General features: G+C 31.9%; 3 protein-coding genes across 3 annotated transcripts; 2 read left to right on the plus strand and 1 right to left on the minus strand.

The window, feature by feature from the left end:
* Window positions 1–4438: 4438 nt before the first annotated feature.
* LOC130675912 (uncharacterized) lies at window positions 4439–13084 on the plus strand. The gene is made up of 2 exons (XM_057481812.1): window positions 4439–5945; window positions 13024–13084. Exon 1 carries the CDS (start codon window positions 5078–5080, stop codon window positions 5840–5842), a length of 765 nt encoding a protein of 254 aa, XP_057337795.1. The 5' UTR covers window positions 4439–5077; the 3' UTR covers window positions 5843–5945; window positions 13024–13084.
* On the minus strand, window positions 8621–17764 carry LOC130675911 (uncharacterized). Its single transcript, XM_057481810.1, has 5 exons — window positions 17566–17764; window positions 16564–16650; window positions 15702–16501; window positions 9832–10134; window positions 8621–9190 (listed from the first exon to the last, which is right to left on the minus strand). Exons 2-5 carry the CDS (start codon window positions 16632–16634, stop codon window positions 8772–8774), a joined length of 1593 nt encoding a protein of 530 aa, XP_057337793.1. The 5' UTR covers window positions 16635–16650; window positions 17566–17764; the 3' UTR covers window positions 8621–8771.
* Window positions 17765–19536: 1772 nt separating this feature from the next.
* Window positions 19537–22008, plus strand: LOC130675600 (uncharacterized). Its single transcript, XM_057481377.1, has 3 exons — window positions 19537–21120; window positions 21221–21413; window positions 21778–22008. Exons 1-2 carry the CDS (start codon window positions 19663–19665, stop codon window positions 21284–21286), a joined length of 1524 nt encoding a protein of 507 aa, XP_057337360.1. The 5' UTR covers window positions 19537–19662; the 3' UTR covers window positions 21287–21413; window positions 21778–22008.
* Window positions 22009–24531: the final 2523 nt, after the last annotated feature.

Raw genomic sequence — 24531 nt, forward strand, 5'->3', positions numbered from 1 at the left:
CGTTCGAAGGAGTGAATTTAGCAAAAAATGTTAGAAGACCTTTTTTGTAGAGCATTAAATTTTCTTCAAGGATATGAATCTTGCGTAAAAAAAAATTTAATATTTCTAGTAATTACAAAAATCCAAAATAGAATCAAAGAATTAAAAAATCGGTCTGTCAGTTGACCCTGCGGGCCAGCCCCAAAACTTCCCGCTGTTTTCGAGCTTGTTGAGCTCGAAAACACTATTGTGAATACATTTTCGAGCTCTACGAGCTCGCAAATACTTTTGTATGCCATTGTTTTGTAAAAAACCATTTTTTAGCATTTCGTTCTCCCACGATATCTCGCGAACGAATTAACCGGTTTTGATGGTTGAGGCGGCAATCGACGCGTTTTGTCAAGTTCTAAAGCTGATAAAATTTTGGATTCGATTTATCGAGTCGTTTTTGAGATATTTCAGGAAAAATAAAAAATTTTTTTTTTTTTAATTCTTTCGACAACGGTTTCTCTTGAACGAATGAACCGATTTTGATGGTTGAGGTGGCATTCGACGCGGCTTATAAAGCTCTAGAGCCCAGTCCATTTTGGAATGAATCCATTGAGCACATTAAAAGTTATCCAAAAAAAACATTTTTGAAAAAACTTTATTTTTGGAATATCTCTGAACGAGCCCTACCGATCAAGCTCAATTTTCTCTCGGCTTCAAGATATTGACAATCCGCGTCGAATGGCACCTTAAAGTTCAAAATCGGTTCATCCGTTCAAAAGATACAAGTATTTACATACGTACGTACGTACGTACGTACGTACATACATACATACATACACTCGGACATCATCTTGAAATTAGTCAGAATAGCTTCCTAGGACCTCAAAACGTCGACATCTGATGGAAATTCGATTTTCGTAAATCGGACCGAAACCAATAACTTCCCGAATTTTTGAAAATTTACAATTTTCTTAGCGGGAAGTTAAAAAACAAATCAATGTTTAAGGCACGGTTACAAGGAAACGGCTTATTTGACGTCAATTTACTGAGAGAAATTTTTTGTAGGGAATTCAATTTCTTTTAAGAATATACATTGCTTAAATTTTTCAGATAGATGATTTACGAGTTTTGTGTAAAAAATGAAATTTCTGTCAAAAAACTAATAGTCGTAACGATACACCTCTTAATATCAATAATAAGGGCTCAAACTTGCACAGTAATTTTTTTTAGTCATCAGGAATAATATTTTCACAGTATCGAGAAAAAAAAAATATAGTCGATTTTTTTGGCCCAGTCTAATACATTCCTATAAATAGTGTATAGCCAGAGTTGCAAATAGCGCATTAAATTTATAATTGCATTAGTGTTTCAATTGAATTTTTTTTATGTTTCATAATCCAAAAACAACAAATTAAAAATGATTTTGTAATTTTCTAATTGAATATCTTTGAATTGAAAATAATTTTTTCATTTTTAATCCAACATTTTTCAATTAAAAATTAAATTTCAAATTTTCAATTCGTAAAGTATCGTTGAAATGTAATGGCTTAATTTTTAAATCTACGTTTTCAAATAAAACATTAAATAAAAAATTTCAATTCAGAAAACCAGATTAAAAAATTTCTTTCTAATCTCTAATTCCATATCTAATAATTGAAAAGTCAATCAAAAATTTTCATTAGCCATAGCTAAAGGGGATTAGAAAATTACATTCTGTTTCTAAATTTTCTATTTTCGAATAAAAAAATTAAATAAAATATTTTTAATTCTGAACATCGGATTGGTGTTGGTTTAATTTTAAATTCTCTGCTTACGCTGAAAATTATTCAAAAAATTTAATGCTCAAATGTCTTAACTATGCATGATCTTCTTAATTCAAATTCTATTATGTCTGACGATCAACAGTAAGTTTAAAAATATTCAAACTTGAAGATCAAGTAAAACAGTATTCTTTCCTGTTATAAGTGCTGTCAAATTTTTTGTCTTGATCACTTATTTGATTGCGTACCAAATCTGAATTAAAAAGTAATTTTCAATATTTGATTCCATGTGTTTGAATTAATAAGTAATTTTTTAATTTCTAATCCCACGTATCTGAATTAGAATTAATTTTTGAAATTTTATACCCACGTGTCAATTTAAAAACTACTTTTTTAAATTTCAATTTCACTTCTCTTATTAAAAATTGGTTTTTCGATTCTTAATCCCATGTGTTAATATTTAAATTAATTTTTCAATTTTTCAATTCAAGTTGTTGAATTAAAAATTAACTTTGTAATTTTAATCGATATAATTTCAATTACGGATTGAAAATTCAATTTTTGATTGCAAATATTCTCATTAAAGAATTCGCAACCCTGTGTATAGTTTCCCTGCGTTTAACGTAGTAGTAATGATCAGATGGTTCCACTTTTGACCACCAGATGGTGTAATTATCAAATGATATAATAATAATAGCAAACAGCAATAATAATAACAGTCAGCCCATAGACTATACATTAGACAGTGTATAGCCACCATACATAGACTATACATAAAAAGGTTACGATTTTTTGTCGCGTTACGGACGTTTTTTGCCGGCTAGGGTACCCCTCCGCAACGCGCCATAAGGAACTTCGTTCCAAAAGCTTTTTCGTATTAATCAATCAAAACGCATTATTATATTATCTAATCACAAGTTATATATTTTTTTTTTCTTTCACCAAAATATTTAATAAAAAGTATTTAATCCTAAGAATAAATTTAAACCCCATGTTCAATAACACATATTCTAATTATATTAAAGATATTATATTGAAGACAACCCGAGATGGAGTATTGAACTCATCAAACCAATCCAGCAATTGGGACCGGCACATGTCAACCAAACGCTAGAAATAACAAGTAAAATTAGTGATTGGATAATCACGATAATAACCACAACCATAACACTATACCTCTAGCAAGGAAGACGCAACAGGAACCTTCTGCAACTCCTTATTGGGTATTCTTGCCAATCACTCACGGATCATTGGATCAGCCAAATCAACCAGTAACATCAGTGGATCCACCCAGATTCGACAGGTCGATTCACCCCTGTCGGTTAAAAACACCACTACCATCGGAACAACCACTATATCATAATTTGGTGCAGTAGCTGCTTGCTGATATATTTCCCGAATCCGAGAAATAGAATTATCCACTCGTCTCATTGCCAATGTCTCTGGAGTCGGCGACGGATCTGGCGTGTAGGATACATCCTCACCTACGACTGGATCACGCGAACATACGGAATAGTCGTCATGCATCTCCACTTCAACGACCACAGGTGAAACATCTCTAGCGGCTGTTGCTGAAGGTGTTGGATCCGGTTCAGCAGGACACATTTGTTCAGCCGTAGCGTTCAACGAACAAGAATTGACAGTAGCCGCCGCTCCTTCCTTAGGAAACTCAGCATCATAATTTCTGTCCATCGAGTCTTTTGAAAGAGCGAATTCTCGTTCCCAATTCACGTCAAAATACTCATTCATAGTACACTGTTCACTGCTAACAATTTTTAACTTCCCGCTAAGAAAATTGAAAATTTTAAAAAATTCGGGAAGTTATTGGTTTTGGTCCGATTTGCAAAAACCGAATTTCTATCAGATTTTGACGTTTTGAGGTTTTAGGAAGCTACGCATGTATGTATGTAAATATTCATAACTCTTGAACGGATGAACCGATTTTGATCTTTGAGGTGTCATTCGAAGCGGCTTGTTAATATCTTAAAGCCGTAAAAATTTGAACATAATCGGTAGGGTGCGTTCAGAGATATTTCCAAAATAAAATTTTTTCAAAAATGTTTTATTTAGATAACTTTTAGTTTGCTCGATGGATTGATTCTAAAATCTAATCAACTCTAAAACTCTATAAGCCGCGTCGAATGCTACCTCAACCATCAAAATCGGTTCATTCGTTCAAGAGAAACCGTTGATGAAAGAATTCAAAAAAAATTTTTTTTTAGTTTTTTGGGAATTTCTCAAAAACGGCTGGATAAATCAATTTTAAAATTCGATCAGTTTTAGAACTTGATTAAACATGTCGATTGCTGCCTCAATCGTCTTATTCGGCCCATTCGTTTACGAGATATCGTTGATTAAAAAAATAGTGAAAAACGTTTTTATTCGGATATCTACAAAAAAATTGAATCATTCGATTTCAAAATCTAATCAGCTCTAGAACTTAATAAAACGCGTCGATTGCATTTTCTTCTAGACAATTACATACAGAAGTTCCCAACACTTCTAGACAATTACATACAGAAGTTCCTGACACTTCTAGACAATTACATACAGAAGTTCCTAACACTTCCAGACAATTACATACAGACGTTCCTGACACTTCTAGACAATTACATATAGAAGTTTCTAACACTTCCAGACAATTACATACAAAAGTTCCTAACACTTCTAAGCAATTAAACCTAGAAGTTCTTAACACTTCTAGATAATTACACACAGAAATTCCTAACATTTCTAAACAATCAAATACAGAAGTTCCCAACACTTCTAAATCAAACACCAAATTACCGAACGCTTTTAAATCAAATACAGAAGTTTTTTACACTTCTAATAAATGGAATACAGAAGTACCGGACACTTCTTGTAACAAATGGTACGGCCTCGAACAAAGGCGGGGTAGGCCGCGTAAACGTTGGAAAAGTCCCAATCATTTAAAATTATATAATAACGTAGTCACTAAGCTACAAACTGACAAGGAAACAGTGTACTCATCGAATGTAAGAGACACCAGTTTCTTGTTGAGCATAGTGGAAGCTGAGACCTCGAGCGAGATAACCGGAATCAGTACCAAACATCCCCAACTGTTCAATGCTGAAGACGAGAACTTGGGATGGTTGGGAAAGAAAAAATTAGTAGTTTCAAATGCAGATAAATTGGACATTTTATTGTACGTAAACGCCAAATTTATATTTGATGAATGCTATCAAAGGTCTCAGGTCCAGACTTTGTACTCAGATGTACTTAAACATAAATGTAGACTAGGAAAGGGGGTGCTGAGAAACACGCTCTCTAACGCATCAACACAGCCAGACGAGGTCGCCTTCAGGTACGTGGAAGGCCCAGGATTCATGGCGGTTGTGGCAGGAGAGGTGATTTACATCGTGGACTGCATTCCAGTGGAAATCAAGATCCAGAAATTTGACGGATGTTATAATCGTATGTCCATGTTACGGGGCAATCAACGACAATTCTTGACCTCAAGGACACACGTGATAATCAACTACGCAACAGAGTTGCCCTGCAACTGTCCGCTTTTACAGCATTACGAATTGGGCTCGACTTGGTATAAATTTATGCTAAGGGCCATTGAGACGTTGTCTACAAACACGTTGGAGCCTAATACAACGATGACATGGAGAGATCAAGGACCCACCAACCTAGCAACTGGTGGGATAGATGAAGTGGTTATGGTAACCATGGTACAACAAATCATCAATGGTAATCGAGGGTCATCTTCTTCAATCAACACCCTCAGCAAGGAAATATTAGAACATCTGGTCAAAATTGCAAGGTCCACAACCTGGGAAAAGTTCATTGGATTCGACACATGGTGGGTCGGTATTATTGAGATCGTCATGCTTCTTCGAACGATCCAGTTGATAGCAGACACCGTAATCCGCGGATATGCTCTGTACTCAGTCTACGGGAAGTCATTGAGCCTCGCAGGAGTTTTCGGGGACTCGCTGATCTACCTGTTACACGTAGGTAGGCAGAGAGAGGCCGAACTGAACGTGTCTCCACAAGTTCCAGTAAAGAAGATGGAAAAGGGGGACAAATTGATACCACCGGCACCCAAGATCTATCCGATCTTGCACAAAGCCGCCATGACCTGATCAACAACTCCGGAAGTCACCGTCGACACACCAACCTATCATCAAGCAACAGAAATCAACAGGACAGGAGCCTTCGTTTAGAGATAGCGTGTCAGCATTTTCCGTAAGTTTTAAATCTCTTGAAAATAAAATTTTGTCGTCGCACTCGCTTGCTTGATTCATTTTGAATCAGCTCGTGCTTCCGTCTAACGGCGGGGGTGTTACGTCCAGCTAAAATGCTGAACGTTGTATTTTATTGCTAATTTCTGTTTCCTTTATTAAAATCGAGTCGACGACCAGATTTCATTTTTTTTTATTATTATTTTTTATTTCTCGATAATATTTAGTGATAAGACATAACGTAGTTGTAAAATGCTTTTAAGGGATTTAGACTTGTTTGCTTTGACATTTTTTGAAATGCTAGAGCAAACACCTAAATGTAATCTTAATGACCCCTCGGGCAATTGTAAAGGCCCAAAGGCCATCTGGAAACTTTTTTTGAAGAAAACCAAAAATATTTATCAACAAAAGTGTACGTGGAATATATTTTTCGTTATAAATAAATATAATCTTAATCCCTTACTTTCTCTTTGAGTACACTTTTGTCGAGACATTTTGGTATCACAAAGCAAATAGAAAAGGTAAATTTTAATGACGAAATAGTCATTAAATAAAATTCAATAATTTAAAACAAATGAAAAATATTCAAATAAACAATTTAAAAGAATAAATAACAATCCAATAAATAATTTTTAAAACGTAATACTTCCTAAAATAAAAGAATATTCAAATAATCGAATTCTCAAAGAATAATTAATAACCAAACAAATAAATAAATAAATAAAAAATCATGAGTAATTTAAAATTTAAGATAGAAAATATAATTTTTAAATATTGTAAATTAGAGTCGGCTGACTAGCAACCTAATAATATTTTCTTTAATTATGATCTTAATAATTTTTACTTTTTAATATTATAAATAGAGTCCGCTGCTAGCCACCTATTTTAAATTCAAATTAGGATTTAATTGACTAACAAAAATATTAGAAAACTTATAACAACAAATAAATAATATAGGCTCAACGCCAATCAAAAAAATATAATGTTAATTAAAATTAATATTTTAAGTTAACAAATCATAATATTACAAAGAATTATAAATAAATTTAAATAATTAAATTTAAAATATTGTTATAAGTAAAATATTGTACATGTGGATGTATTTGTGGGTGCGCACGCACATAGGCCCACATAGGGGTGTGCCCTTACCGCTTTCCTAAGGTGAAAATATTAATGAAAGGGAAAGGACCCATAGGAACTGTGTTCCGATTGGACACAGTTTTCCCCCAAACAATAGACGAAATAGGATCCGATAAAAAAACATAAAAAGGGTCGTTAAATACAAAAATAGTTAGTTCCGGACAAGAGTTCCATTGAGGCAATGAAGTTCAAGTCACAGTGTCTTCACAAAAGTTAAGTTACACTAGTTCCGTACTAGTTCGATTAAATACAAGTGTTCTCACACTTTTACACTAGTTCCGTACTAGTTCAGTTTTTATACAAGTGTTCTCACACTTTTACACTAGTTCCGTACTAGTTCAGTTTTATACAGTGTTCTCACACTTAGATTTATTTTACACTAGTTCCGTACTAGTTTATATTATACAAGTGTCCGCACACTTACATTATCAAGCGTTTTATTAAAATTAGTGATTTTATAAGTCTAAATTTAACGGTTAAAATAAAATTGTAAGCGAAAGTAATACATCGAGTCAGTGTAAACTACGACCATACAAACATCCAGTTGCTGCAACTACAGGTACTGTAATTTTTAAGTTTATGTTGTATTAAAACAAAAACATTTCCAACACCCGAAAATATCGTGAAAGTTGTATTGTATTCAAAATTCTATAGTGCTCTCTAGTTATTAAAACGAATTTTATTGTAAATTAGAGTCGGCTGACTAGCCACCTAATACTTTCATAAAATAATATCAGATTTTATTGTATTTATATCATCGAAATTGTTAATTGTATAATATAGAGTATTTTAATTGGTACATCAAACATCTTTTATTTCAACACACCTCCCAGATAATTACACTCAGTGTGATCTCGCTCTAGTGGTCGAAAGACTAGGGCCGAAAATAAAAATAATAAATTTTGTCATATAATTATGATTTTTGTATAAAAGTTAAATAAATAAAAGATGAAATATTACATGAAGATAACAAACAAATATTATTTACTTATTGACAAAATAAAAGACTTAAATATACTCATATACAGAATGCTGCTGTACTCGCGCGCTTACATCTGTTTTTAGTTCACTGGTTGGAACCAGGGACTAAAAGTTCACTGGTTGAATCAGTGGAATTTCACTGGTTCATTTTAAGAGAGTACAATATTATTTATCAAATGTTTCAAAAAAATTTGTTAATGTTAGAAGTCAAAAAACTGCGTCAAATGCCTTTTTGAACGTAAAAATCGATTCATTCTTTCCATAGGTATTCCTGATTTAAATTTAAAAGCACGATTTACTATTGTATTTTTTTTGTTAGTTTATAACTTCAATTTTTGCAATGGAAGGTGTGACATTACTATATTCGAGCTTGAAGAGCTCAAAAATGTATGAACAATAGTACTTTCAAGCTCACGAGTTCGAAAATAGCTGAAAGTTTCAGAGCTGGCCCGCAGGGTCAGGCGGTTTTCAGATTTGAGAAACAATTTTTCAGGAAATAAATGAGAAAACAACAAAAGTTTAATATTCTGAAAAAATTAATGTAATTTTTATCTTTTATTCATAAAATAATTAAATACAACTGTATAATCGACATTGTCAAGTATTTTATAAAAAATATATTAGAAAATTGACGGCTTTTACTTAGATTTAATGAGGTAATTGAATTTCTGAGTGAGTTTTTGTATTTATTAAAGAAAACTCTTCTTAATCAACATTCAAATTTTTTCTCTTCCTTAACAGTTTCGTCTTTTGAAATCACTGTAACTTCTTGCGAAGTTTTAGTTTCAAGTTTTTCAAGTTCTTTTGCGGTTTCCATAATAGCGTTTATTCGTGATCGGAAAAGGAAGTGCAATAAAATCCAGCAGAAAGAAATTTTCAGTATAAGAGCGTCCCCGTTTTCCCAATGATCGAGGGAAAAAATTTTTATGAATTTTTCGGATGTTCTGAAGTCTTGTAAGAAATACATAAAGTGCTGTAACTTGTCCTCATTGTAAAGTAAATTGCATTCGAGACTGCGGGTGAATTCAGACCAGAGTAAGAATGCGATAGTGAAGAAAACAGGAAGATTTAATCCCCAGCGAGTTCGAAAATCGAATCCGTGGAAGAAACGCAAAATTATACTGTTAGCTGTAAATAAAATAATTATTTAATTATTTCGGAACATAAATAAATTACACTGTAAAAAGTTAACGGAGTGGATAATTTTTTGTTTATGCAATCTTCTCGGAGGAATTTCCACTCCAATGAAGAGTTTTGGAAAATGTTAATTTTAAAAAAACTCTGTAGAATAAAATTTGACACAGAAAACAAGGATTCTTTGCGTCAATCCTTTTTTTCTGTGCATCGCAAAAACTCGCGAAATAAATTACGAACACATTGTGAGGGTTGGATTTTATATTTAAACATTTATAGTGAATTCGTAAATAATTACGAGCTCCTTTTCCATACATTAAAACCTTGATATATTATGTGTTAATTGTTAACACCTGAATAAATTACTTATAAAAATAATAATGTTTCTCATAAAAAAGTTACTTCTATTAAATATAAATTTTTAAACTCCGAAGCAGAGTTAATGCGGATGTAATGAAATCCGTGTCCCAGCAATCACTGCTCAAAAAAAAAATCCCTATTCACTCCGTATGCGGAGTGATTTTTTTCAACTGCGGAACTCCGCGTGACGAAGGGAATTCGGGTTTAAATAAAATCCAGACTGATTTCTGATTTTTTACAGTGTAGTTCATTAATTAATTGATTAAAATACTTACGTTTCATATTAACGACAATAGATAACATTACTTGGAATGACACGATCAAAATTGGTAAACGTAAACCTCCGTTAATTGTAATTGGTTCCGTATTACGGTCAGAAGGCTGCAAAGTTGTATTATAATTCCTGAATGCAGGCCCAGCCATTGTGAAAAGTTCTGTTACGTTATAACGCTGGTTTGCCAATATTGTCAATGAACTTGCAATGAAAACAATTATTTTCCAAAGCGATACCCATGCGAAAATTGAATCTTTTACGGGATTCAATTTTTCACGAGCTTTTATAATAGGGGAGAGATTACCTAAAAAGTACAAAAATAAGGTATTAACTTCCGAAGACTTGCGCAAAATTCTAAGGCTATATAAATTTTTAGAAAATCTTAAAATTGTCTAAAATACTGCAGATTTGTATTTCAATTTTCTAGGATATTTAAAATTCCAAGACTGTCTAGAAAATTCAGGAAAATTTTTCTAATGTATGAAATATTCTAGAAAATTTCCAAAAACATTCAAAACAAGTAAGTGTAGTCTAGGTGGTCATTTTTGAAAAATCGTTTTTGTTTTTTTTTATATTTTTTTAATGTATATGTATATGTATATGTATATGTATATGTATATGTATCCAAGTATATTGTGCCGAATTTTTATGGAGATCCGAACAGTGTTTCGAATCTGTGAACCACCGCAGCTTGGACATATCAAGAGAGAGCAGAGCGGAAAAAAAGAAGGCCAGTTATGAACAAGAAAAAGGCACTTCGTATGATACAGGCATTGCAGATTAAATTTTGGTAATTTTTTTTTTTTTATTCAAAAAAACTTTAAACGCGTTTATCTCGAAACAACGTTTTCGCCGACGCCAATCACGATTTCTCCGAAACCCGTGAGCTGATCCTTTTAACCACATATTCTACACATAAGTACTTACAAGATAGACTAAAATCATATTGAAATTTTTATTTTAACTAATTTTTTTTTACAAATAACTATAACAGGGCTAAGCTGCTACTCTGGTCGTCCTTACAAAGGGCGCCACTGGAAGTAATAACGGTCTCCCAGAGCCGGATCTTAGATCGTCAGGGGCGGTGTAAAATTGATTTGTAAGAGAAGGAAGAGGAAGGATAATTTATAATTAATTAATTTGTTTCACTTTTAACCTTTATTTATTAAACCTTGACAATATTTATTTAAACCTTTATTTTATAAGCCTTGTAACCTTTTATTATAAACCTTTTTACCTTTTATAAACCTTTATAAACCTAACGTCAAGTACCGTTGACAATCTTAACCCAATAATTAATAACGCCAACTACCTTTGGCTATATCACACACACACTCACACTGAGTCCCCTGGACTATTATTACGCACACAACTTTTCTTAACTATTTTTTCCACGCGGTCATCGAGACCGTCTACGTGGCTAAAATCTAAAACTATTTCCCGCGTGGTCCCCTGGACCCTCTACGTGATTACACTTATTCAATTATTACCAATTTCAATAACAACGCTTTCTACACTCACACACTTTACAATATAAAATTCCATTATACCTATTTTCTGATTAAAATTAATTCCCATATAATTATTTATTACACTTTAAAATCACTAGTCAATTAACAACAACTAATTTCTTATAACCGTTAACCTTTTTTTTATTAACACTTTTGTTAAGCCGGTTTTAGGATTTAATTTATTTAACCACTTAACATTGTATTCACTGACTTTATATCCAATACTCAAAACTTGAACACGTTTTACTTTACGACATATCCAACGTTTATATTTTATTAAATTACTTAAATTAATTATAATTAATTTATCCTATTATTAATGACTAGATAATTCTGACTAGATCGCCATTGCTTTTCCGGCGAATGCTTTACACAACCTACCTGGAAAATTCCAGAAGAATTTTCCGGCGATGCTTTATACAACCTGCCTGGAAATCCCGTGTAAAAAAATTTTTATTCATAATGAATTTAGATCTAAATTTCATCACGAAATTCAGATCGTGACACAAATATGACTTTCATCATGAATTTGTATCAACAATTTCAATTACGACAAAATGATGACTCAGTCAAATTTTTACCCAAGTGATCCGAAGTTCATTCACTAAATTAATTTTACAATCGAAACTGATTTACGATAATCGAGTACTTGATAGAAGAAATTTATTGGTAATTTCTGAGTCGATAAATTTGACGAAAGGTTTAATTCAGTCAAGTTTCTATCGAAGTCATCCCAAGTCCAATTCAAAGACATAATAATAAATTTTTAGAAGTGATACGGATTTACTAGACGAAAAATTGTGGGAGCAAATTCATGATGAAAGTCATATTTGTGTCACGATCTGAGTTTCGTTATGAAATTAAGATCTAAATTCATTAGGAACAAAAATTTTTTTTACACGGGATAACAAAGCTAATTATGTTGAGACCGGTTTTCGATTGAATATTACACGAAAATAATTACGACAATACTTCGCGGACACGACGTTTAATTATATGTTTTAATTAATAAATATTCTGGGAGTAGTCTACAAAATACCTATTACGATTTACGTTGATTCTTACACCGTCGGTTGTCCAGTATTAGTTGTCCTGGTTCGGTATTTGTCCTGGTCCGTGTATTATCTCGTGGTTCCTCGGTCCTCCTGGCTCGGTGCTTCCCGGTTGTAACTTTGGGCGTCTAGATGGTTTGCCCGATCCTACTGACTCTGTCCCTGGGTGCGTCTAGGTCGTCACCCAGTCCTGCCGACTCTGTCTTGAACGTCTGTTCAGTCTGGTCGTTCCGGTCACTACTGTCCTTTTTCGCTGTTGTCTTGTAGTTTTATTAATTTCGATCGATTATTTTCGGCAATGATCAGAAAACTCCTCCCTTGATTAATTTTGATTGGGCCTAGCGTGAGAGTATTTTCAATTAGCGCGCCCGGCGACAAGTCGAAAAACTTAATCGAATGCTCATTTGGGGTAGCAGGTAAGGTAGGTGACCATCGGTGTTAAATCACGATTTTGGTCAATAAAATGACCCAATTTACCCCGTTACATAACAGCGAAAAAAAACACTTTTTTTCATTTTTTCTTATTTTCGTTAGTTAAAATTAGTAAAAATGGTCCAAACTTAATTTCGCTAGTCTATCTCATAGCTACTGTCATACCGAATCTAAAACACTTCGATTTTTTTGTTTCAGATAAGCCGTTGCTGAAATATCATGATTGAGCTAACCTGCCTTTAAATTATGGCGCTCCGTGAAAGTATACTTTTTGTATGAACATACTTATAAAAATGAATAAAGAAATTTTTTTTTTTATAATTCAAGACTTCATTTATCATCCCTGACAGTGCTTGTATACTTATCTTTCATAACAAGCTTGCAAGAAATTCCCAAAAATCGACAATTTTTTTAGCCCACGAACTAGACTACACCCTTAAGAAAATTTTCTATAGGTCTTAAATATTACAGAAATTGGTAGCAACTTTCTATAAACTTTTATATAATTTAAAAACTGACAGTGAGAATCGATGAATTTTTAAAACGGTCTGCACTGAAAAAAATAATTGCTAGCTGCTAGCGATTTTTTTCTTTAGCAGCTAACGATTAAAAATCGCTAGCTGGAAGCGATTTTTTCGATAGCTGCTAACGATTCTTTCGCTAGTTTCTCGGACGGTGTACTTTTAACTCGGTGTGAGTGTTATTTTATACACCGTTCGGTGTTATTAGCTATATATGTATATACATAGGGAAAGTGGGACAATATGGGTCACTTAAGAAAACAAGGCTTATATGTAATGTAAGTGCTTATATTAGGGTGGCGCAAAAAAACCGACTATTGCACACCTCAAGCGCGAAAGCGCAGGTGTGCTTTATGGACGGTTTTTTTTATTCGACTATTTTACTCACATAAAAATCTTTCTACACTATTTTTATTCCACCAAGATAGGTAAAATTGTATTCTAGCATATAGAGAATTTATTCAGGAACAATTTGAACCCAACATTAAGTCGATTTATTATTTTATTCGTTTAAAATAAATTAGTTTAACTCAAGAAACTAGTGCTGTCAATTGTTACGTATGAAACTTCGTAAACACGATAACTCTCGATGGATACCGTTAATCGGCCTAACTTTTTTTTTATTGTCTTTGTATTTTTTATTACAAGAACCCTTATGAAAATTACTATCTGAATCCTTTTAGTTTAATTGTTACTAATTAACGACGTAAAACTGATTATTCGTGAAAAATTTAGCTGCTATTTTTACTGTTGTTATTATTTTTTCATTTTTCTCTCTATCAACTACTGGTGGCAGCACTAGCGTTTCAATATGTTTGAAAAAAAAAGACATCTAAGACAAAAGGCGGGATATTTAAAAAAAAATGTTAATAAAAAAATATTAAACTGAAAATAAGAAAAAAAAAATCAAATTGATAATTTGTAAGTTGAATCAAAGTTCATAATAAAAAAAAATACATTAATATTATATAATAAAAGTAGTGATTAAAAATAAAATGAGCGATTGAGGTGTGCACTTTTGGATTTTCCAACATTTTTCTTTTTTTCCATCTCGCATGAAAATTTGTTGGTTTACGATGTTTTAAGAAGCCTCTCCACAAATCAGCTCGATAAAAAATTTTTAAGAGGTCGCTCACGAATTTTGAAAATATCAAAAATGATCGAAATACTGATTTTTATTAAAATTTTTTTTTTTTTCTCGTGGCAGCAATAGTTTACATTTGTAAAATCATGACTATGCTGAAAATTTCAGCCCAAAATTTAAATATTTAAACGGCGCTCAAGAATTTCAAATATTAACTGATAATATGTAACTAATAGTTTGAATTAGTTTTTATAACTCAATTATTGTCATTTCACTTAAATATAACTTTTGCATAACCAAAAATATACAGGACAGTCTTAAACAATAAAATTTGGTAAGTTTTGAATAAGCGAAAAAACCTCTAAATTGGATTAAAAAATAAAAAAGTATGTAAATAACTTATTATTTCTATTTCTCGGGTTATATTTTCATTCATTGTCATGCAAATTGATGGTGAAAAAATCGAGAAGCTTTATTATTAATATTTAAGGGTCGCTCAAAAACGTCCAAGAGACTGCGCTCGGAAACATTCAAAATTCTTGAGCGCCGTTTAAATATTTAAATTTTGGGCTGAAATTTTCAGCATAGTTATGATTTTACAAATATAAACTATTGCTGCCACGAGAAAAAAAAAAATTTTTAAATAAAAATCCGAATTTCGATCATTTTTGATATTTTCAAAATTCGTGAGCGACCTCTTAAAAATTTTTTATCGAGCTGATTTGTGGAGAGGCTTCTTAAAACATCGTAAACCAACAAATTTTCATGCGAGATGGAAAAAAAAAAAATATTCGGTTTTTTTGCGCCACTCTAGCTTATATATATATATATATATATATATATATATATATATATAGCTAATAATACCGAACGATGTGTAAGATAACACTCACACCGAGTTAAAAGTACACCGTCCAAGCTACTAGCGAAAAAATCGTTAGCAGCTAGCGAAAAAATCGCTTCCAACAAGCGATTTTTAATCGCTGCCTGTTAGCGAAAAAATCGCTAACTGTTAGCGAAATATCGCTTGCAGCTAACGATCAAAAATCGCTAGCTGCTAAAGAAAACAATCGCTAGCAGCTAGCAATTATTTTTTTTCAGTGTGATTTTCAAAATTCGTGAAAAAACGTATGAACCGTTTAAAATATTCTATAAAAATTGAGTCTTCAAATGAACTTTCTAGAAAATCTCAAAGTTTGTAAGCTGACTAAAAAATTCTAAAAAAAAATTTAAGCCGTCTTCATTATTCTAAAAAGTATAGAATAACTTACCAGTAAAACTGAATCTAGAATTTGAAACATCTTGCCAAAGTCCGCCATGAATGAAAACCAATGCCAGGATAGTAATCCAGCAATCGCTATTATTACGATTGATTCCATCAAACGGATTGAACATCGTGAAACGAAAGAAAATCCCCAAAATCACAATGTCGGTCACAATCAGCAAACTTTTGAGTTTAATATCTTTAATTTCAAAAATTGTCGATATCAGATTGTGCAGTCCCCACTCGACCACGCACCAAATTATGAACAAAATGAAACGACTGAAATTTTGTTGTGGTAAAGTTTCTTGTGGCAGAGATATTTCTGGCAAGACTGCGAAGATCATCAACGCAATTCCAATAGTGTGGAAAGTTTCTGGAATAATTACTGATAAAAATTGTCCAGCTGAAGGCTTATTTCTAGCTCTTCTGGAGCACACGAATGAATTTATTAATTCGGGAAGGGTATATGCTATAATTAAACACCATATCCACACTATTCCTCTCTCTTTTGTCAGGAAGATATCCACCCTGCCAATTCGTCTTCCGCGATAGTCTTCTTCAAGGACACAACCGTGCATATAGTAGCCACCTATCTGGTTAGTCATCGACAAAAGTGTTCCTTTGGTCGCGACAAGGGTGAACATGAATATAGTTGAGAATATCGAGACCAAAACTAACAGGGGTGGGGTGAGAAGAAATAATAGGACCAGAATTATCGTGAAATGTATAAAATTTATTATCCATCTATTCAGTGAGGGCCTGTGTCGAAATATTTTTATGGAATTCACGGAATCGAATATTCGCGCCCTAAAAGTAAAAAAAAAATATAATTACTATTTATTTTATTATAAATTAGTTAAGATACTTACGGATATTTATAATTCCTCAGCAATGGAGATTCGGCTTCGGATTTGGTCGAACTGAACTTAGCAGCCGTCATTTTTATTTCTTTTGTTCTGAAAAAAATAAGTTTTTTTTAAATTATTTTATTAGACTTTATAATCCACTGCTTAAAAAATTCGTCCGATGAAAAAAAAGTTAAAAAGTTTTCTTTAGGAAATTTTATGCTCTACAAATTTGAATACTCGACATTTTTTATTATTTTCAATATTTCTTGGGTTATTTAACAAAAACAAAACGTTTAGATTCTTCAAATTTTTCATTGCGTTTTCTATGTTCAATTTTTACGCCTAATGTTTAAAGAAACTGTCTAATGAAAAAAAGTTTAGAGTTTTTTCTTAGGAAATTTTATGCTCTACAAACTTGAATTCTTGACAATTTTCAATATTTTTTTAGTTATTTACACTAAACCAATTTTTGATTTATCCACAATTAAATTAAAAATGCTCACGGTCTAATTTGCCCCTCTGTTGATACTCCACCTTTTTAACTCAGTAACTTCTTTTGATAGTAAGTGAAAATTACCTTACTACCCTGATTAAGAAAATGAATTTAATTCATGCTAAGTGTATATCTTCATATGAGTCGATTCAAATTATTTTAAATCATTTCAAATTGTTTCGAATCATTTCCAATAATTTTTCTCAATCAGTGTAGAGGGAGTGAGAGGCTAATACAAATATTGAAAGGAGAAAATCTATTTTATCTACCCCGTTTTTGAATTAACCCTAAACCTGTTGATTTCCCTACTGATATAAATCGCGCAAGTTCACAGAAAATTTTATTCCCATTCACCCTCACAGATTTTTTATATTGTAATTTGGTTGTAAAAAGTCTCATTTCCAGTTCACAATTATTATAAAACATAACCACATTTTTAAAAAGTTATTATAGAAAAATCCGTTTAAAAATGTGATCAAAATATAATTTTCATTTAAATATCAAAATAGTACATAAGTCTTATAACATACCTGCAGTTATTTAACTTGACCTATTTATTTATTAATACTTTGTGTATACAATATTTGATATAGTTTTTTGAAGAACAACCTTTGAGAAATATTAGTGCGTATTACTACTACGCACTAATACATTAACACCGAGCTAATAAACATGACGAATTGGAAATCCTATCAATGACGTCAATAATGTCAACACAAACTAGTAATAAACATCGAGCTAGCGCCTGAAAAAAAACAACTGTAGTATAGCTTATGTTTGCTGCTGTAGCGCGCGCATGCGTTTTTTTTTTTACCTACATTTATTTTCATGAATGCCATTGGGCCTTTTCGGCTGAATACAGTTCTTAGCTATTCTCTTACTATTTACTAAGGGTTGTACTTTCTCCCTAAAGACCAGTTGATGCAAATCATATGAAAAGTAAATCATTGTTTGATTTTGCAATTCTATATGATAGTTACAGTTTGAAAGACCTAAGCATTTTTCAATGATAGATTGACAAGAAGTTATGATAAGTATTTCAAATTTGGATACAATCTGTTAAGTCATATGACTAGTGTCTGATGACACGAAAATGATGCCAACTGCTGATGCCAGAAAATTGGTGACAAAATCTACTAAAGAAACCTGGCGTCAACTTTCTGAGAAAATTGAAGGCAACTTTCCGTCAACTAATAGAATGCAAACTTTTGCCACTAACTTTCTCAGGAAGTTGACAGCAGGTTTCTGTCAACTTATGGAAATGCCAATTTTTGCGGCAAACGGCGACAAGTTTCTGCCGAAAGTTGTCGCCAGTTGGCTATCAGGGATAGTGCTTATCAAAGTTGGAACGAAAGTGTGTAGGTGTCTGAAGCCTCCTTTGTTTTCATTCGTCGAACAAGTACCGACTGTCATAATTGTTCTTTGTTGATGATAAAGTAGTTTTCAAATGGTAAATTGAAGACAGAAAGAGATAGTGGTTTATCGCTTATCATCTCACGATAAATTCATAATATTTATAATATTCATATTTTAAAAATATTAAAATATCTTTATAATCTACCATTAATAATTATGAATACTTAAAGCGTATCCAAATATCCAAATTTTTTAACTGAGTCATGCTTTAGCAGGCGGCAAAACAAAGTTTGGGACACAGCAAAATTTAATGGCTTTTTAAGTTATCTGAAATGGTATGAAAGACTTCCTAAATTCATCTAAAGTTACTTTCTGTGATACTCAGACAGATGATGAACTTGAGCCATAACTTATTAGGGAATTAATATAAAATATGAAACTTTTCGCCTGCAAACCAATGATTTAGATCTTTTGTATTTCAATTGATAGATCTATGTATGTATATCAACGGAAACATTTTATAGGTTTTTAAAAATCTACACGAAAAAAACAAATTTCGTTCTGATAACAAAAGACGGGATAACGAAAGATTTTGTTATAATGACAAACATGATTAGCTTACGGTAACAAATCAATTTGTTATAGTAACAAATGAATTTGTGTCGTAATTAAGAAGTCGATTTGTTATGAGAACACATGATAATTATTATAATAATATCGTCGTATTTTAAAGCCGACATTTGCTACCGTAAGTAATCTTAGCTTATGATTACAAAAATTTTTGTTAATGCTACAAATTCATTCTGTTACTTTAAGGGGTTAGGGGTAGTCAGAATTTTCAAAAAATCGATTTTTTTTTTTTTGCATTTTCTTAAAGTATAATATTTTAAAAATATTGTGTGAAAATTTGAAGTGAATCCGACAAATTCTTTTCGAGTTATTTAACAATGACCAAAGGACGCTCGGGTGCTACGTGGCATTCGAGAGCAGGTAGCTAGAAACAGCTGCAAGCAACCGACCTTTCGGGTTTCATTGTCATGAATATCTCCCCATTTTAATGTATTTATAATTATATATATATATATATATATATATATATATATATATATATATATATATATATATATATATCCTTCTACATATATTCACAATTTGTAGGTAGTACAAGAACTGAAAAATAATTTTTGGTTGCCAGTATACCTGTAGTCGTTGCACTGATCAGTCGATAGTTTTGTGATAAATTATTTCTCAAGTGAATTAAATTATTAACCATGGGACGTGATTCTAGAAAGGTTTCAAGAGAACTTCGGAGTTCTGAAAAAATTAATAAGTCGCGTTCAGTCAAAAGAAAGAATGTTTTTAATCCGAAAACAGCCGAACGTGATGAAAGTATTCAGAGTACATCTTCTAAAAAATTAAAACAAAACACTGAAGATGATGTACCTGAAGACAGCAGTACTGAATTTCGAATAATAAATTTTATTCAGGTATTCACTGCAATTTCTGCTCTTATAAAATGTAAAAAATGTGATGGAAATGTAGTGTTTCAAACAGCAAGTACACGTGGGCTGGGATTCAAAATTGTAGTTGCATGTAATAACTGTGGAAATGAATATATTCCTTCCTGTTCTTTCGTTGGGCATTCTTATGAAATAAACAGACGTTTCATTTTTGTAATGAGAATACTAGGAATAGGATACGAAGGATTGTGCAAGTTTTGCGGCCTGATGGACATGCCGTCTTTTTTAGATAAATCTACGCATACAATTTTACTGAAACAGATTTTGAATTGTAGTAAAGCCGTCGCAGAAACCTTCATGACGAAAGCTGTGAATGAAGAAAAGCAAGCAATGCCAACAACTGAAAATGAAGATATAAATCATCTAACTGTATCGGGAGATGGAACCTGGCAAAAACGGGGATATACATCGTCATTTGGAGTTTCTTCTATAATTGGCTATTTTACTGGAAAGATTCTTGACATAAACATTAAAAGTGCATATTGTAAGCTATGTGAGTATTGGAAAAAAAAAACAAATACTGTTGAGTTCGAGGAATGGTATCAATCGCATGAAGATGTGTGTTCTGCTAATCATCAAGGGTCTTCTGGGAAAATGGAGGTGGATGCGATGGTCGAAATGTTTTCGTATTCTGAAACTAAATATGGAGTTAAGTATGCCAACTATATTGGTGATGGTGACTCCAAGACCTATTCAGGAATTATAAAATCAGATCCTTACGAAAATACAACTGTAAATAAAAAGGAATGTATAGGGCATGTCCAAAAGCGGATGGGGAGTCGATTACGTACGCTGAAGAGTAAACAAAAAGGTCTTGGTGGTCGAGGTAAGCTCACAGGAAAATTAATAGACAAACTAACTGTGTACTATGGTTTAGCAATACGCCGGCATTGTGATTCTATTGAAAATATGAAATCTGCTATAATGGCAACCTTTTATCACTACGGCTCGAGTGATGAAAAACCGAATCATGATATGTGTCCAAAAGGCGAAGAATCTTGGTGCTCTTACCAGCGCGCTGAAGCAAGAGGAGAGCTTGATACCTTTTCTCACGATTATTCTCCTTTACCTTCTGATGTTTTAAAAGCTATCAAGCCTATATACGAAGATCTTAGTAATGAAAATTTACTTTCAAGATGTGTAGGTGGATTCAATCAGAATAATAATGAAAGCTTTAACCAACTAGTATGGAAAATATGCCCAAAAACGGTAAATACTAGTTTTACCATCGTACAAATAGCTGCATACGTTGCTATGTGTATATTTAATGAGGGTATAAATTCATTATTAGTCTTGATGAATACACTAGGACTTAATTGTGGGCCTAATTCTCATCGGTATGCAGAAAGAATGGATGCTGCACGTATCAAAGTAGCAGATAAGCGCGCTAATGATAACACCCGAGAAGGTCGATTGCAACGTAGGCACCAGCAAATCGATATTTTGGAAGCTGCTATGTCGGCTGAAGAGCTATTATATGGTCCAGGAATAGATGACTCAGTGTAAGTTATTAAATAATTCTTATAATTCGACATAAATCCATAGCAAAACTTTAAATGCGTTTTTCTCAAAACTATGTTTTCTGAACTGGTGATCACTGTAACTTAAAAACTGCTCGGTAGATTTCAATAAAATTTATTGTACTTTTGAAATACATTAAAAACTCGTGCCTGATCGAAGGATTTTTTTTTTTTTTCAAAATTTCGATTTTTTTTTAACAATAAACTGTCGGTTTTTTTCTCGAAAATTTGAAAAAAATTTCCTGAGGCCGCCATTTTGTTAATTTCGAAAAAAAAAAAAAAAGCTTCGATCAGGCACAAGATTATCTATTAATAAAACTAATTTTTCTTGTCCGATTGATTTTAGATGAATCTCCAAGGACTTATGATGATCACCGCAAAGGACTTCGGGAGGAACGGGCTCTACAAAAACAGCGATAACTTTTTGAATTATTAATTTTTTTTTTTGAAATTTTCGTGAAGTCAAATCGAAACGTGTTCTAATAAAGCTATGTTTTTATTTTTGTCAAATAAAGTAATTAACTACAAAAAAAAAATTATTGAAAATCATCATTTTTTCATACCCCTGAGTACCCCTAACCCCTTAACAAATCAGTTTTTTTATTGGAACAAAACAGTTTTGTTACAGTTACATACCATTCCTTGGCCCAACAAAAAATTTGCTAGCATTACAAAAACATTGTAGTCCCAACGAATGCTTCGTTATTCGTATATTAAGGCAGAATTTTGTTACCGTAAGTTATCTTATTTTGTGGTCACAAAAAATTTTTTTCCGTGTATAAATTATATATACAGTCCGCGTCACTTGGATAGCCTCACCTATTTTTTTCAATATCTGATTCTTAATCAAAATTTTTTATTCCTTCCGCAAATCATAAAAGTAATAGTTACATCTATCAGGCCCATCTAAATTAAATTTTATTTCATCTGAAAAATTTAGTTGTTGCCATTTATCGGTCCAACTCACATGTTCTTTACAAATAAAAGTCATGCAGATATGTGTTTTTGATTCAAAGCCGAATTTTTCTTCAATTTCATTCTCTTCAGAGGCTTTGACCGTCTTATCACTCTTCTTACAATTGAAATAGATGCTGCTGTTCCAACTTCTCCTGCTATTTGCCTCACAGTCTTAATGGAATTAGATGCCGCGTGAATTATCATTCGACGTTTCCTTGGCGTTGTCGCGAATTTCGTTCAACCTTTATAATTATTTCCGTAGTTTTCATTGTTTTTCACGAAATTATTAATAACTTTAACACTTCTATTCACTCTTCTAGCGATTTCATGATGAGATAAATTTTGATTAAGTAAAAAATTAATTTTATCAATTTCTTCAATACTTGACATTTTATTGAGCCCCATTTTATACAGTAACCAATTTTGGTGTTTTGAATCGATTTTAATTTATTCACCACGCTGTAAAATTGCAACATAATAATACGAAAATGAAACGTATTAGTTCCTTTGCGCAATAAATTTGACTGAGGCTATCCATGTGACGAACTGCCGACCAGTGGCATGTCCCCCTCACGATATCCTCGCTTTGTTTCTCGAAGACTAACAACATATCTTGTTCTGTCTTTAATAAGTAGCATAAAATATACAGATAATTTTATAAATCAGCAAGTAAAGAATCAGTCATTGAAAAAAAAAATAGGTAAAGCTATCCAAGTGACGCGGACTGTATATCTATCTATTTTTCCTGATTAAGAAAAATTATTTGAAATGATTTCAAACAATTTGAATTGACTAATATTTACACTTAACATGGGTAAAATCATTTTTTTTAAACAGGGTTGTTTGTTGTTAGATTTACGTAGACATGTGCTGAATCCTATATAGATCTATGTACATCTAAAAATACTCGTAGATCTACGTAAAACAAAATTGCTTTTCCCGGATATTTACTGATCATCCGTGTTCTTTTTTATACAATTAGGTCACTATAACCAATAACAAATCGACGCAAAATAAGGCACAACCATATTTCAATATTAAAATTTGCTGTCAGGCAAATATTTATTGATACGTTATTTTAATTTCATGTGCAATATCCATTAAAAATTTTAATTTTATAACTGTTCTTGAGCCAGAAAATTGTAATTTAAAAAACCATTTATGTGATACTTCAAATTAGCTTCACTCTAGTTCCTACAAGAATCGTAATAAAGATTCAGATTCTTCAATTATTTTCAAAATGTCAGTAATTTTTTGTCTTTTATTTGTCAGACCTGTCATCTAGTGGCTCTTCTTTTCATTGTCTTAGATTAACATTTTTCCTTTCAATTTTCTGAAATATATTCACAAGGTGTCAGTCATTGTCTTCAAAAGTAGTCTCAAGTTTTTACTACAATGATATCTTTTATTCTCGTCACTTTAGCAGAAAAAGTGTTAAAATTAAAAAAAATTTTAGCATCAATATTTAAATATTTTCATTGTAAAAATAGAGCATCAATATTTTATCGAAAAATAATTTATTATAAAACGCGTCGGTACTAAAAATAAATAAACAATAAATAACAGTACATTCAATTTGTCAAATATCTGTAATTGCATTGAATATTGTATGATAAATTGCAATGTATAGGAATGTATAAAATGGTTTTGAGTTGACTAATTGACAACACGAATGATGACATAATCATATTTGATCTATAACGTATGGACAAATAAATTTAGGGCAGCCAATAGGACTGTTGTTTTCGATAACACGATTCATTTAATAAACATGGTAATATCAAGTTAAATTCATTTCAGAGTCGATAATACTTGATACATAAATTGAGAGTGATCGAGTCCAATATATTGAAAAACCTATATATATATTGTAAAAATGCTAAACCAATTTGGTTAAATTATTGTGTGTATACGAAACAAAATTTCATTTGGGTTTTTTCAAATTTTTTTTTTTTTTTATAAATATTTTTGTTTATTGAAAAAAAAATGGATCAAAAATAAATATGACGACGACTTTTTTGGACAGTATATTCTTTTATTAACAAAAAATAAAAAAAAAAAGTGAATAGTATTACGTTTCATAAAATATTTAATATTTTTTCCACGTTTCCGTTTATAAAAACTAACTTTTGATGTTTTAAAT

This window comes from Microplitis mediator, chromosome 10, assembly GCF_029852145.1.
Source record: "Microplitis mediator isolate UGA2020A chromosome 10, iyMicMedi2.1, whole genome shotgun sequence".
Classification (NCBI taxonomy): Eukaryota; Metazoa; Arthropoda; class Insecta; order Hymenoptera; family Braconidae; genus Microplitis; species Microplitis mediator.

Bases quoted from the DNA above. Each gene is read 5' to 3' on its own strand.
- LOC130675912 (XM_057481812.1), top strand. From the start codon at position 5,078: ATGGCGGTTGTGGCAGGAGAGGTGATTTACATCGTGGACTGCATTCCA.
- LOC130675911 (XM_057481810.1), bottom strand. From the start codon at position 16,634: ATGACGGCTGCTAAGTTCAGTTCGACCAAATCCGAAGCCGAATCTCCA. The intron at 10,135-15,701 runs GTAAGTTATTCT...TGTACTTTTTAG, and splicing joins TTCTAGATTCAGTTTTACTG to GTAATCTCTCCCCTATTATA. The intron at 9,191-9,831 runs GTAAGTATTTTA...TTTTATTTACAG, and splicing joins TATTGTCGTTAATATGAAAC to CTAACAGTATAATTTTGCGT.
- LOC130675600 (XM_057481377.1), top strand. From the start codon at position 19,663: ATGGGACGTGATTCTAGAAAGGTTTCAAGAGAACTTCGGAGTTCTGAA. The intron at 21,121-21,220 runs GTAAATACTAGT...TGAATACACTAG, and splicing joins GGAAAATATGCCCAAAAACG to GACTTAATTGTGGGCCTAAT.